This window comes from Oryza sativa, chromosome 5 (assembly GCF_034140825.1).
Source record: "Oryza sativa Japonica Group chromosome 5, ASM3414082v1".
Classification (NCBI taxonomy): Eukaryota; Viridiplantae; Streptophyta; class Magnoliopsida; order Poales; family Poaceae; genus Oryza; species Oryza sativa.
In genome coordinates, this window is record NC_089039.1 from 8,148,969 (window position 1) to 8,165,091 (window position 16,123).

A 16,123-nucleotide genomic window follows, 5' to 3' on the forward strand; every position below is an offset into this window, starting at 1 on the left:
AGAAAGCACTTCATTGTTTTTCACAACATCTTCCATGTACTCAACACGACCTAAAGCATCTTTTAGTTTCATCTTATTCAAATTACATGTTGAGCAATCCAAAACATCATTAGGTTATTTTAACTTTTTAGCAGAAATCATGTTAAACATCAAACTAGCATGAAAAGCAATTTGATATTTTTGCAACAACTTTTTAGTTAAAAACAACTCATCCAAAGTGCGTGTGTGCAAAGCAAAACTACAAGCAAGAGAAGACCTATTTTTCAAATCATGTGCAGCATTAACATCTCTAATTTTTGAAATCTCATTCATTAAAACTTCACAATTTTCACAGTCATCATCATTAGAAATAAGAGATTTTAACCTATCAATTTCAGATTTAAGAGATTCAATGATAAATTCCTGTTTTTTATACATCTTCTCACACTTCTTATTTTTTGCACTCAAAATATTAATAGCTTCCTCAAAAGCAGTTACCTCATTATCTTCATACTCTGTGTCAGATTTACCACGCGCCATGAAGCAAACATCGGAGACGTTCTTTCCCTTGTCATCATCTCCACTTTCACCATCTACATCACTTAGTGGCTCGAAGGCGGCGCAAACTTGTTGAAAAGCCTTCCTAAGATTCTCCATCTTCCTCCCTTGGTATGAACCCTTTGACTTGTTGTTGTTGGGCTTGTTGTTGTTGGTCTTCTCACCATCTTTGTCTTCTCTTTTGCCTCTCCCAAGCTTAGGACAATGCGAGCGAAGATGATCAATTGAACCACATTCAAAGCAACGATTTGGGCCACCTCTTTTCCTGTTCCTGGCATTATTCATAGCTCGAGCAATTCTGTTAGCAACTAAAGCCAAATCCTCCTCCTCGATTTGTTCGAGTTGATCATCGGATGTGGCATTAAAAACAGCAAGAAAAGACGACTTAGATGAAGAAGCATCAACATCCAAAGAGGAAGAAGAAGAAACCAAAGCATTCGACTTAGAATCAACTTTTCGAGAAAGAACATTCATCTCATGTGTTTTCAATTTTGTATAAAGTGAATCTAAAGTCAAAGTAGACATGTTAACAGACTCCTGAATAGATGTAACTTTCATCTCCCAAATAGACATGTCGAGACCATTCAAAAAGTGACGAGAAATCTCAGATTGTGGATAATTAGCATCATAAGAAGAATCAACAGATCTAAGATCACTCAAAATTTTATTAAACCTAGAAAGATAGTCATCCAAAGCTTCTCCAGGTTTCATCTCAAATTTAATATACTCATTTTTAAAAAGATCTCGACGAAGCACTTTAATGTTATTTGTTCCTTGATGCAAATTACTCAAAGCAACCCAAATCTCATGAGCAGTTTGAAGATGAGCAACACGATCATAATCCGAACGAGAAATACCACTCAAATGAATGTTGCGAGCTTTGCAATTTTGTTCAAAAGCAGTTTTTTCAGCAGCAGTATTAATAGCTTCAGGAATCACATAAGCATGAGAAACTTTTCTCCAAATATCATAATCTTCAGCCATAATGTAAGATTGTATCCTACTACATCAATGAGAAAAGTCTGTTCCATCGAAAACATGAGGCTTAGTTGAAAACCTAGCGGGAGTAGCCATGGCAAAACTCTAGATCGATAAAAATCCAAAGAAAAAAACAAGGCTCTGATACCACTTGTAGGATCGAATCACAAGAACTAAGCCAACCAGAGGGGGGGTGAATGGTTGATATACCCAAAAACCGAAAACTTTTAGCGGAAATAAAAGTTACCCTCAATTTCGATGAGATCGGCCTGACCGAAGTAGATTAGCCGGTCTGACCGAAGCGTAGCCGCCGGTCTGACCGGTGTTGATCTACCGGTCTAACCGCCGAGATCGCCTACCGCTCGCTGTCGCCACCGCCGGTCTGACCGCCGTGCTCCTGCCATTCTGACCGCCACTTGCCGCCGGTCTGACCGCCGGTGAGTTGCCGGTTAGACCGCCGAAACCTGGTAAACACAAATCGAAGAACTCTTAAAGTGGATGACAACTTTATTGATTCTCTCTGTGTTTACAAAGTGCACCAACAGCACTCCTTACAAAAATTTTGACTAAACTCGAAACCCTAACTCAAAACTCAACTCAATTGCTCTCTAAAGCGATACCGGGAAGCTTCACGCTCCCCCTCTACTTATACATGAGGTAGGCAGCCTAAAGCCACGAACCAAACTCATACTAGCAGTTCTAAACACCTTACAAAACCCACTAGTACAAGAAAGAAACTTTATATAACCAATCGTACCAAATTTGGACTCCTTCCAAATTCGACTCCGCATCCCATACGCACACAATAACTCCATCGTATGCCATATGGAATCTCCATCAACCACGTGCATCAACTCTAGCCTTAGTATCCCGCATGATCTCTGACCACAACGGACGTCGTCTTATCTCTAAGCCGACTCCCGGTCCATCACCGCAAATACTCTACCGAGACATCGAGTCACCTACACATGGAACAAACAAAGAAACCATATTCCGAGACCAAGCTATCTCCAACTTGACTCATTAGCAGCAAACAATAGTATTACATACATATAGTATCCATCTAGAAGTCATAAACATGAAATAAACTCGGATATCCAAACAAAGAACTCGAAACCGAAACCGACACAGCGTCGGCCGGTCAGACCGCGGGCTGGCCAGTCTGACCGCGCATTACACGCCGGTCTGACTGGCTACCAGAACCGGTCTGACCGGTCACATAAAATGATAAACCTGTGATTCACCTGTAAATCCAATCATCTCCAAAACCACTTCGTGAATAAATTCCAAATAACAAAATTCGATCCTACAGCCCGACTCCATTATTACTCTATCTTTATGACTTGAGGAAAATGTGAACATTTTTATTAAGGAATTTAAAACAAACGATTAGGATCTTGCAAGAAAATTTTCCTCTAGATATTAGATGAACAACCGTAAAAATTCTCATACCCATCCCCTCTTATAACTCTATGCATATATTTTTTTCCATTTTATGCCTTCATCTGTTTTGGATGGTGAGAAGAAAGCATAATGCATGGCTCAAAATTTGTTCAACCCATAAGACAAAGAGTAAATTTCATAAAACTACGGATACTTTGCACGATCCATCACAAAACTACAAATTTAACAACTTGTTTCACAAAATTACAGATTCATCGTCTTTGTTTATCACAAAACTACAGGTACTTTGCACAATATATCACAATACTATAGGTACTTTGCACAATATATCACATAACTACAGATTTAAGAACTTGTTTCACAAAATTACAGATTCAGTGTCTTCGTTTATCACGAAACTACAGGTTTAATGTTTCAATTATTACAAAACTACAGGTTTTAGCATAGTTAAAACCTATAGTTTTGTGATAATTAATGGAGACACTAAATTTGTGGTTTTGTGATAAATGAAGACACAAAATATGTAGTTCTGTGATAAACGAATACACTAAATCTATAATTTTGTGAAACAAGTTATTAAATCTGTAGTTTTATGATAGATTGTACAAAGTATCTATAGTTTTGTGATAAGTGGAGACATTAAATTTGTAGATTTGTGAAACAAGCTCTTTTAAATCTGTAGTTTTAGGATAAATTATGCAAAATACCTGTAACGAAAGCAGGCTCACGAACTATTCTTGTAACGTGAAAAATGGAAAAGGGTATTGTTGTCTATCTATAGCTGAGTCCAACTAATACATGGAAAATAATCCTGAGCATTTGCTGAACAGGGTCTTGCAATACATGGAGTAGTAATTGATGGTGTTTTATTCAAGCAAGCTGATGAGTGGAACCGTATACATATCCGCTTTTTTTTTTCCCGAACAGCCAAACATGTTACCTGGTGTTATATTAATAGAACGGATTTAAGTACACAACAAAAGATGAAAGAAAAATAAAAAGCTGTACATTTCTGATTGCAAACTTGCTTGCACGTCAGTCTACCTTTCAGCTCATTGCAACAATCATGCAACGTACTTTGCGCTGGCCAAGCTCTAACAACCGAACTCATCCTGAATTTGATTGATTATTTGGGTGCAAATCCGCTTAATTTGCACCCAAATCTCAGGGTTGGTGGTGTCAGCACGTCTCGTTTCTACCCTGTCCATAGCATTTCTGGCAGCAAAGTTCTATCTCTGCGAATGCATGGAAAAGGAAATTTTCGTCTAGCTCAAACTCGTTCTTTTCATGGACATAGATGTGAATTCCCCCTACCAGTACCTCCCATGTCCATAATGATCATCAAACTTTGCTATAATATGTGCTAAACCTAGAAGGGTTTTCAGCATTCGGTAGACTGACATAGGAGGTTAGGGTAGAACTCTCTTCTTCCCACGATCTCATGGACGACATGTGTTCTTCTCTGTTCGATCTCTTTTGGTGCTGGCATTATATGACCAAGGCTGTTTCCTACCTATGAAATACTCTCTCAGGTCAAATATATTTGATGTTTATATCGGACAAGATTAAGTCAAACTTTTACGATTCATAACATTTTTTAAACATTTTATAATACAAATTTCTGTTGGGTTTAGTCTCACATCGGTAATTTATGATGGGGAATACGACTTAAAAGGTGGGGACAGTCCTCACCTATCAAACTAGTCTTTAAGGTTGTGTAGGCCCAGGACCTTAAGTTGTGGCTCCGGTTGGGCCTGTAGTGGAGCAGATCTAATATGACCTGAGTGGCCCACGGTTGGTGGGCCAGGCTACGCAGTCTAACATTTTCAACAAGGAAAAGTTGTATATCTGTGTTGTTAAAGATTGGGATGCTTAAATTATATCTGAAAAGCTGACATATTGAACTACTACGTACTCTATGATACGATGAGTTATATTTGACAGTCTGCTTCTAAATTATGTATAAGAAATGGAATATTTTCTATCGAAGAGATCAAACATAACCCCAAACAAATGATTCACTTTCTCTTTCCATGATCACCCAACCATTAGGATGGTAGGTAGCTTATGTTGTACAAGTGGAAGTAAAACCGTAAACATTGAGGGAGGAACATAAGGACACAGCCCTTGTGCAGTAAATGTTGATCGTCGTGTATTTACATGGTCATAGAGTGACCAACATTGCCTGAATTCGATCTTTGGCGATTCTTATAGGAATGGCAGAAGGATAAAGTGAGGGGAACAGTGTATATCTTCACTTCTTCGACCTCTCGATCTGCCATCCTTGCTCGTTTGGATTGATTAAGGGAGATATAATCTCGAATATGTAAAAGAAATAGATGTGGGATGTATCAGAGAGCATATTTGTCCAGGGATCTAATGTGAGTGATCAATTGTTTTAGGGCTCTTTTACAGTACCTTCCACTAGGAGTGGTAGTAGTGTAGTAGAAATAAATCTCACCGTTGATCCTGATCGCCATTTTAGTCATTTCCTTAAGTGAGGTGGAAGGGTAGTTTAGTAATCTTTGCTCCCATGCTGGACTAAACGGGTCTGAGATTGTGGAGGATCCACCTCTACTATAAATCTATAATCGTGTGGATGCAGGGGCGGATTCAGGAAAGATTAACAGGAGGGTCTGAACAAACTATACAAAATTATAGCCCTCTCTTCTCACTGGTGGAGAAATCATCTTTGGTCGGTTGACCAAATTCCACAATAATCCCGGATCTAATAAAAACCGGGACTAAAAAGCATTTTTAGTCCCGGTTTAAAAGTTGACGGGTACTTTTTGATCTTTAGTCCCGGTTGGTGTTACCAACCGAGACTAAAGATCATTTTTAGTCCCGGTTCAAGAAGTTGTGGGGTTCAAGACAGACCCCAATTATTTTTACTCCCGGTTGGTATAAACAACCGGGACTAAAAATAGATCTTTAGTCCCGGTTGTTTATACCAACTGGGAGTAAAGAGTACCCCGAACCACGCGCCAGATATTATCGCGCGCCACAAAAATAATTATTTAATACCAATTATTTTTACTCCCGGTTGGTCTTTAGTCCCGGTTGTTTATACCAACCGGGAGTAAAGAAAACCCCGAACCACGCGCCACTTAATATTATCCGCGCACTCTTGATCTCCTCCCCTCTCATTACTCCTTCTCTATCCCTTCCTCTCCCCCTTCATCCCCTTCCTCTCCCCTTTCCCCTCCCATTCCTCCCCTTCCCCTCTTTGAGCGGCGGCCGGGGGGGAGCAGCGTCGCCCGGCGGGAGCGCCGGCGGCCGGGCGGGCGGGCGCGGCGCCCGGGCGGGCTGGCGCGGCGGCCGGTCGGCCGAGCTCGCGTGGAGGCCGCAAGGACGGTGGCCGGGAGGCCGGCGGCGCCCTCCTCTTCGCTGCTGATTTTTTTGAATTTTTGATTCATTGGATTTGATCTGCGATGTATGTGATATTGGATCTGATCTGGGAGTTGTGATGTATTTCTTTTAGGATTTGTAAGGTATTTCTTGTTTGAGATTTTGTGATGTGATGTATTTCTTTCTAATATGTGATGTATTTCTTTCCATATCTGTAATGCTACTTTGATTTAGGGATGATTTGGGAATATGATCGGGGATATCTAGGTAGCAGATCGATTTGAGAAAAAAAAAATAACCGGGACTGCTCCTACCATCTTTAGTCCACCAACCGGGACTAAAGATGGATGTTTAGTCCCGGTTATTTTACCCGGGACTAAAGATGGGTATTTTTAGTCCCGGATTCGTAGTCCCGGTTGTATAACCGGGACTATAGGGGGGTTTCCAACCGGGAGTAAAGCCCCTTTCTCCACCAGTGTCTAATAGATGTATGACAAAAAAAAATTTAGTGGGGTCTTTATGGGGTCTCCCATGGTTACAATATGGGAGCGGGGTCTCGAGACCCCAGAGACCCCACGGTGGATCCGCCACTGTGTGGATGGATTGCTGATAAATGTGCTTACTACCGCATACTTTGTGATTTTGAGTTTGTAGGATCCATAGTCTGTGATTCAACTGTCGTTACAGCTAGGAATCACAATCCTTTGTCAAATAGCCTAGGGATTGCTTTGTGGTATCTGCATATAGTTTGTTGTCTATACAATGTGGCCGATCGCGGTCGTACCTCCCCACGCGATGAAGTGAGGTGCAAGCTGATCTGAATAAGCACAAAATTATTGAAATTCTTGTATGTCCTGAATTTACTCCAAAACAAACGAATATATTTGAAACATGTATAATAACTCATCCTTCATTGCGACTACAAACAAATATAGTAACAAAATTCGCAGGTAAATGGTCTTCTCGATGACCTTATTGAAAATATAAACAGATAGCTGCAAGCCTGCAACAGCAATACTAGGCCTGATCCACGTCATGAATATGTAACTGCAGCTCAAAATCAGTCATCGAGAATCAAAACTGGCAAACTGGATGGAAGTATTTGTCCCTTCGATCCCATTCTATCAAAGATGGCTCTTAACCCATCTGCAGTATCATCGGGAAACAATATATCATAATAATTTACCAGTATGGCTTAAGCCAATCATATTGTTTCAATTTTAGCAGACTATTAGGAAAGGGTCTTTACCTTCAAAGGCCGTAAACTTGTTCAGGTTGAAGAGAATGGTGAAGAAATCAAGAAATGCCCAAACAGTTTGCACCTTCCGAGGTCTTTTAATGTAAAAAAAAGTCCAATTCTGAAACATGAATAAATTAAATACGCTGGCTTAAAATGCCTAACAACCTAGTAACAACATATAAATCTAGAAAAATGTTTGCTTATATACCTTCAATCATACTCCCTCCTTCCCTAAATGTTTGACGCCGTTGACTTTTTTAAACATATTTGACCGTTCGTCTTATTCAAAAACTTTTGTGAAATGTGTAAAACTATATGTATACATAAAAGTATATTTAACAATAAATCAAATGATAGAAAAAGAATTAATAATTACTTAAATTTTTTGAATAAGATGGACGGTCAAACATTTTTAAAAAACCCAACGGTGTCAAACATTTTGGGATGGAGGGACACTACTAGGAAAAGCATTATCGCAAGCGGCCGAAAAGGGTCTTTGCAGGTGGGGCGGCCGTCTGCCTGTAAGCCAACGACTGTGAAGATCGCCGATCTTCGCAGGCGGGGCGGCCGTCCGCCTGCGAAGATTATGTTCGCAGGCGGACGTTGGCTAGTCCGGTCCGCCTATGAAAATAGGAATCGTCCGCTTGCAAAAAAATAAAAACTTCCGCCTGCGAAGATAGGTAGAAAATATTGAAATTTAATTACAATTTGGCCGTAAATTACTTTTAAATTATTTAATAGAAATTCTTGCAGGTAGATTTTTATGTACATATATTGGAAGATTATCAAGCATTTGGTACTGAGAAATCTACATATATTGCATAACTCAAAAGTGTTGCCAAAATATATATATTACAATATTTTTTTACATTGTCACTTCAAATAACGTCATCTAGGTACATTATAGCATAGCAGTGTTCCACTCCCGAAGATCCTTGAATTCGTCACTTGCCGCTAGGGCACCCTCTGGGTCAAAGAAATCTCCTTTGACATGACAGCACTCATGGTGAATGAAGTGGCACAGATCACACTGGACATTTGTGATACCTGTATCGTCAAAGCTTGTTCGACATTCTAATCCTGGCAACTGCATGCATTGAAATTAATCAATATATTAGTATCATAAATATCAAGAGCTGTCTAGTACATAGTATAGAGACTTACATCCTCCGCGTTAGTCCTGTACCGTCCATTAACCCTAAGGAATTCGCACGCATAATACCCGCAAAGGACCGTTCCTCGCGGTTGCTTGTGACACTTCAGGACATATCATAGAAAAAAGTAGTTAAAATTTGCAATTAGTGAAACAATTGGAATACATAAAGTGAGTGGAGTATTACCGGCCAATAGGTACATACTAGTAGCTTCTCCCGTGTTCAGGTCTGTTCTCCACCCTTGAACTTGTAGTATTGGTATGCACTGTATGGATGTCGTACCGTTTCAGAGTAAGGAGGATATTTATTTGTAATACATTCATATACAAATGCAAGAGTCATAATAACTTACTACTGTAAGATTGTTAGAAATTCTTTGTATTGCTTGTGACTGTAATCGAGAGGATCCAAGACTACCACGGTTCCATCTTTAGGGTGGATGAGTAAACAGATATAATGATCGCTACATATTAACAACATCATAGTTAGTTAGTACCAGCTAAAATAAGACATATGTGTACAAGATAAATGTACCGGACTTACATAAATTATAAGCGGCCATGACGACTCTCTTATTTTGAAAGTGCAAGAAGGCTCGTCCAATGTATTGTGTGACAGTAATCAATTTCTCCTTGTGCAAGCCCTTCTTGTATTCTGCTATCTCTTTTGGATTCTTGCCCTTCAGCTGGTCTGACCCTGGTGCTAGCGTCACGGTATGCTGTGTTTGGCAGATCCGAGTTGGATCCAAGAAGCCAATTGGTTCTTTTTTCTTCTTAGCATCCATGTATTGCATCCTACAGAAGAAGTTTGTTAGTAACAATCACATGGATTTGTATTGTACATATTTTTCATCTAATTAATTAAAACTCATACTCACATGCACCAAACACCGATGTAGTTGACGTCCATCTTATCCCGAAGATATATGGCGTGGAGATCTGAGAAATCTAGCCATACGTAGCCTTCTTCGCCGAAACAATCTGCCGGTGATCGAGCTGTTATATTGCCCAAGCCTTTCTTGCTGGCCTCCATGTAGAAGTTATGTAACCTTCTCATCTCCCATGGTGCTTCTTCTAGTGCCCATTCCGGCAACAGTGCTTTCCCATGTTCATACTTTTCCGGGCAATCATCGGTTGTGAAGTATGTTGGCCCGGCTAGTTCAGCAGCCTTCTGGGGGTCGTCATCTCTGAGCTTGGCACGTTCCTTACCCCCTCTGAAGACGGTTACCATGAACTTCTCCTTGTTCTCATCTTTGGACTTAGAGTCGTGACTCCTAAGCACTCGTGGCACTTCGGGGTCTTTCGCAGGAGAAGGGTCTTCAAATATTTCTGGCTCTGTACCATCCCATTCCAATCCTGGTACTTCTTCTTTGTCTGACCCGACTGATGCCACAAATTGCACCTCTGGTTCTGCCACTGTAATCTCCATGGGCACATCCGGCACTGGAATCTCCATGACTGTCTCCGGCGGTGCAATCTCCATGGCTGCCTCCGGCAATGCAATCTCCGGTGGCACCACAGGTTTTTGCGTGGCGTCGGTGAACAATCCAAAGGATATGTCATTCTTGTACCAGAGAATTACAAGATCGACCACATCCCCAAGTACGGATACACCATCTGCAGTCGGGTAGTCAATGTCGTAGGACTCAAACCCTTCGTGGACCACTTGTGGCTGCACCTTGGCATACGCATCGGGTATGAACTGTTCATTGTATGTTCTCCCAGGGATAGCAATGGCTGTAGCGGCCTCAAGAGTTTTACCGGAGCATCCAATGGGAACGTGCAATCTGCAGGGTGTATTCTCCTTGAGGTCATCGAAGGGGTAATCTGGCTCAGTTTCTTTGGTTTCGGGGCGTGGTAAAATCATGTGCTTGACGCAGAAATCCATCATTTGCCTTTCAAACTCCGCAGCCCCTTCGTCTCTAAGTTTATCCTTGTACGCTTCACGCTTCTTGTGGGGGTCATTTTTGAACCCTTCCTTCCAACTCATCTTGCTCGACACACCTCTAACCCTTCCCCCATGCTCAGGAGTACCCAGCGCCATACTTAACACATCTTTCTCCCTTTTAGGCTTGAAATATCCTTTCTTTTGTGAACAAGATAAATTTTCTATTTTATCAGCAACACTCTGCAGCTCCGGATTTTCAAACGATACTTTTCCTTCATCCGTGATCTTCGGAGTTCTAGCTCTTACCCAGTTCCTTGATCTCTGTTTCCACTCCTCCATTGGTACCGGTTGCCCCTTCTTCCTCATTTCCTCCTCCTCTTTTGTCCACTGCTCCACCTCTGGTGCGTATCCCGCGGAGCCTAAGCGATGAGGAAATTTGTTCTTCTTGGCCAACTCTGCATACTTTTGGCTCCTTTTAATTTCTTCCGGGGAGTTCTTCAAGGTCAGAAAGTCGTCCCACTGATTGGGGGTTATGTTGGCATACGTCAAAAATGGTGTGCGTCCCGTCTTCACAAATTTCTTGTTCAAGGTGGTTTTTCAACCACGCCAAGACTTGGCCATTGTTTGCAGTGCACAATTTCTCACTACTGCCTCTGATCCTTCCGGGAACTGGAAGATTTTCTTCAACTCTTTCCATAGGACTTCCTTATCCCCATTTGATACATGATCCCAGTCCTTGACCGTGATGGAGATCTTTTCCCTTACTATTATACCACACTGTGAACTGAATTTTGCACGTGCCATCTTAGGGGCGAGCGGCTCTCCTTTAGGCGAAACATGGGTAACAACATGGAACCCTTCATCCTTTCTATTCACGCTTCTCTCACCCTTCCTTTTCTTCGCCTTTGCTGACCGTTCGCTTTTCTTTGTGCCGGTTGTGTTAGCTGGTACGTCGTCGTCTTTCGACGGAACTTTTTTCTTCGGCTCCTGTTTTGATCGCCGTGGCGCCATTTCCTACGAGAAGGTATGCATGGAAGTTTTGAATTAGCTCAGGCTAATAGTTATCACGGTGAACATTTTACATATAAAGTTTACTTACCCCTTCTTTAGGGGGAATGTAGTCCTTGTCGCCTTCTTCACCGTCGCCCTTTTTCCTTCTCTTCGGGCTTGGGCTTGGACAAGGATCGCTTGGCGACGAGTACTCCTCGTCTTCGTCACCTACGTCGCTGTCGGAACTACCTTCCGGTGGGACCGTTTGTTCCGGAGCAACCAAAATAGCAAGGGACTGCTCATGCTCCCCTAAACCCTTCTCTTCAGTCCCTTTAGTACTATCGGCCATCGTTTCAAACCTCTAATATAAAAAAAAGAGTTATCGTCCACATTTTAAATTACTCAAATTAGTACAAACTAATTAGTACAAAAATAAACTGTATATTAACAATATGTCGTATGAACAAATTTAAATTCTCTGAGATTTCCAAATTTAACTAGTACTTACTATTATGCTAAATTAATTAGTACAAACAAATATAAATAGTGAAACTAATGACTACTTACTATTATGCTAAATTAATTACTATAAACAAATTTAAATAGCGAAACTAATGACTACTTACTATTATGCTAAATTAATTACTACAAACAAATTTGTACGAAATTTGATATGTTATTATCAAGTAGTGCACTAATTGACTTCCTTATTTCATCGACATGTTGACTAAAAAAAATGGAAAAGGCAAACATATCCTCCACATTTTTTTTAAAAAAAAATGTTAACATACCCTCCAACATGTTATTTAAAAAATTTGACAAATTCACATATCCTGCAAAATTGAACATACCCTCCCAATTTCATTCACATATCACCCACATTCCCAAATTCACATCCACAATCAACATATAACCCCTCATTCACATATCACCCACCCCTCATGCCCATTCACACCCACATGCACACACATATATACCCCCTCACACCCACATGCACACACATATAAAAGGAAACACCCACATGCACGCACGTCCGTGTTCGACGAACGGCCGACGACGAGCTTCGGTCGTGGATGACGAAGGAAGTGCCGGCGACGAGGTTCGGCCGTGGACGACGACCGGCTTCGGCCGTGGACGACGAACGGCCGACGACGAGGTTCGGCCGTGGACGACGACCGGCCGAAGAAGTCGTTCGGCCGAGGACGTCTTCGCTCGTGGACGACGATCGGCCGATGAAGCCGTTCGGCCGCGAGCGGAGGGGTGGCCGACAGCGGTGGAGGGGCCAACGGCCGGCGCCGGTGGAGGGGTAGCCGACGGCGGTGGAGGGGCCGGCGGCGGTGGAGGGGCCACCGGCGGCCGCGCGCGTGGTGGAGGAGCCGGTGGTGGTGGAGGGGCCAGTGGCGGTGGAGGAGCCGGCGGCGGTGGAGCGGGCGCGCGGTGGAGGGGTCGGCGGCGGCGGCGGCAGAGTGCCGACGACGGTTGGCGGCGGCAGAGGACGACGGTCTCGGTGGCAGCGCATGGACGACGACGGTCAGCGGCGGTGGAGGACAACGGTCAGAGAGTGAAGGTCGCAGGCGGGCGGCGGCGGAGGACGGCGGAGGCGTGCGGCGGTGAAAAATTTCAGCAGCCTGACGGCGCCAAAATTTCTAGGGTTCCCGCCTGGACTTAGAAATTTTGGCGCCGTGGGCTTGCCCTTATATAGGGCAAAGATCTTCGCAGGCGGGCGGTCCGCCTGCGAAGATCATCTTCGCATGTGGGCGGTCCGCCTGCGAAGATCTTTTTTACTATCTTCGCAAGCGGGCGGTCCGACTACGAAGATCTTTTTTACTATCTTCGCAAGCGGGCGGTCCGCCTGCGAAGATCTTTTTTACTATCTTCGCAAGCGGGCCGTTCGCCTGCGAAGATCTTTTTAACAAACTGGTAATTGCACATAAAAATAATTACACTTTTCAAATATTACTAATTTCAAATTTTTTAACTAAATTTTTACCCTTCAAATGGTAATTGCACATAAAAATTAGTACGAACTAATTAATATGCAAAATGGTGTGTACAATTGTTCGTCAATTTGCGATATGATCACACATCACCTTACATACGACCATTACATAACTACTAACTTCTTAGATGCTTACATGCCACTCAACAATCATTACCCTTTAACATTTTTGCCCACACCGTCTGTGCGCATGTAAGGCTTCACAGTCTTCTGAGTAGATGTCTCGACATTCTTAATCTTCTGTACAAACTGACTATAAAGTGGCATACTATCGTATTGGTTGTAATCTTCGACATCATCAACCCCATCCACTCCCAATATCTTTTGTTTCCCTGGTAGCACTATATCTTTCTTCAAATTTGAAGGGCCTTTCAGATAAAACACTTGTGCCACGCGATTGGCGAGTACCCAAGGGTCATCCTTGTGACCCACACTCGCAAGGTCAACAACAGTATGACCGAACTTATCAACATTGACCCCGTTCGGGTATTTTACCCACTGGCACTTAAATATGGGGAATTGCATTGTGTGCCCATAGTCGATTTCTATTTCTTCAATAAACCCGAAGCATGATTGTTTTTCCCCGGCTTCATCAATTGCCTCCACACGGACACCGTTGTTTTGCGTACAGGTCTTATTATCTCGGGTTCTTGTGCTAAACAAATATCCATTAATGTCATATCCCTGCCAAGAATTTACTGTAGCTGATGGACCACAAGCCAACCGCTTCATAGTTATTTCATCGGTAGTTTCTCCCTCAAGTAAGTCTAGGTCTCGCAACCAATCTATGAAGAGACGCTTGTGTTCTTTCATTATCCACTCGGTGGAGCGACCCTTATTGTTAGCTCGTATTAGTTCGATATGTTGATCGATGTACGGCTCGACAATAGCAAATTGATGAAGCACGCTGAAGTGAGCTTCTTGGAATGATTTGTGATCATGGGTGACGAATCTCTTCTTTCCTATCGTTCCCCTGCCACTCAATCTGCCCTCGTGTCGGGGCACAGGTACTCCAATTGCATATCCATCTTTGAGGTAATCGATACAGCACTCGACAACCTCTTTAGTACTATAACCCTCAACCATTGATCCCTCTGGATGTGCACGATTTCGGACGTAACCCTTCAGAACCACCATGTAACGCTCGTATGACCACATTTGATGGAGGTACAATGGGCCAAGCGCAACCATCTGCGGCACAATGTGAACAATGAGATGCTCCATCATATCAAAAAATGACGGAGGGAAACACATCTCAAGTTGGCACTGGGTCTCATGTGCGAATGTACGGAGATTTCCTAACTCTTCGAGACTAATGACCTTCTGTGACACTGCGTTGAAAAAGTAGCACAACCTTGTGATAGCAACCTTTAAATGCTCCGGTTTTATGGCTCTTATTGCTATTGCAAGAAACACGGTGAGCAAGACATGGCAGTCGTGTGAATTATAACCAGATACCGACAAATCTTTCATTGAAACTAGTCGACTGATGTTTGATGAGAAACCTATGGGCACTCTGACATCACGGAGTGAGTTGCAAAATGACTTCTTCTCCTCAGGTGTCAGTGTGAAACAGGCTGGTGGAAGATATACTTTGCCATTCTTTTCTCCTTATTGAGGGTGTAACTCTTCCCTGATTCCCATCTCGACTAGGTCCATCCTTGATTGCAGACCATCTTTAGTCTTCTTCGGCATGTCCAACAATGTTCCAACTATGTGGTCAAACACATTCTTCTCTAGATGCATGACGTCTATGGCATGCCGAACCTCCAGATCTTTCTAGTATGGGAGATACTTAAAAAATATGGAATGCTTCTTGAATGGGGGAGGGAGTTTATCATCTGGCTTCGAACTGTCATCTTGCTTCTTACTATCCCCTTCCTTCGTATTCTTCTCGGGTTTCTTGCGCTTTGTCCCCTTTGATGGTTTCTTAGTCATTTTTCCAAACTCGCAAACAATTTTCTCTGTCATTGCACACACCTTTTCTCCCGATGTAGGTTTTGGTGCAGGATCAGTCTCTTCAGTATCATCGAACTCCGCCTTCATCTTGCGGTACTTGTGATTTGTGCGTAGGAACCGCCGGTGCCGCATGTACACACGCTTGTTGGAACCCGGGAGATACCTATAGTACGTTCCATTCAAGCATATCACACATCCTGTTTTACCTTTAATTTGACCTGAAACTGAAAACATTGCTGGATAATCGTTAATGGTCACGAAGATGATGGCCTTCACTGTGAAGTATTCCCTTAAGTACTCGTCCCACACTTTCAATCCCTCTTTCCATAAATCAGCCATATCTTCCAACAATGGTTCAAGAAATACGTCTATATCAATACCAGGCTGACGGGGTCCCTGTATGAGGATATAGAGTAGTACGTATTTTCGCTTTTGACAAAACCAGGTAGGAATATTATACATGGTGAGAAGCACTGGCCAAGTACTATGTGAACTGCTCATGTCTCCAAAAGGATTAACTCCATCAGTACTCAATGCAAATATAATGTTCCGTGGGTCTTTAGCAAACTCTCTATATTGAGCATCAAAGTTTATCCACTGACGAGCATCTGTCGGGTGTCGAATCAT

General features: G+C 42.5%; 1 protein-coding gene across 1 annotated transcript; it reads right to left on the bottom strand.

Moving 5' to 3' along the window:
• Window positions 1-13,690: 13,690 nt before the first annotated feature.
• On the bottom strand, window positions 13,691-15,835 carry LOC136356605 (uncharacterized). Its single transcript, XM_066310851.1, has 2 exons — window positions 15,391-15,835; window positions 13,691-14,868 (listed from the first exon to the last, which is right to left on the bottom strand). The coding sequence occupies exons 1-2, from the start codon at window positions 15,833-15,835 to the stop codon at window positions 13,691-13,693; spliced, it is 1,623 nt and encodes a 540-aa protein (XP_066166948.1).
• Between the last annotated feature and the right edge of the window lie 288 nt (window positions 15,836-16,123).

Coding starts and splice junctions, on each gene's coding strand:
- LOC136356605 (XM_066310851.1), bottom strand. CDS start 15,835: ATGGCTGATTTATGGAAAGAGGGATTGAAAGTGTGGGACGAGTACTTA. Junction 14,869..15,390: donor TAGTAAGAAGCAAGATGACA/GTTCGAAGCCAG, acceptor TTTTCAACGCAG/TGTCACAGAAGGTCATTAGT.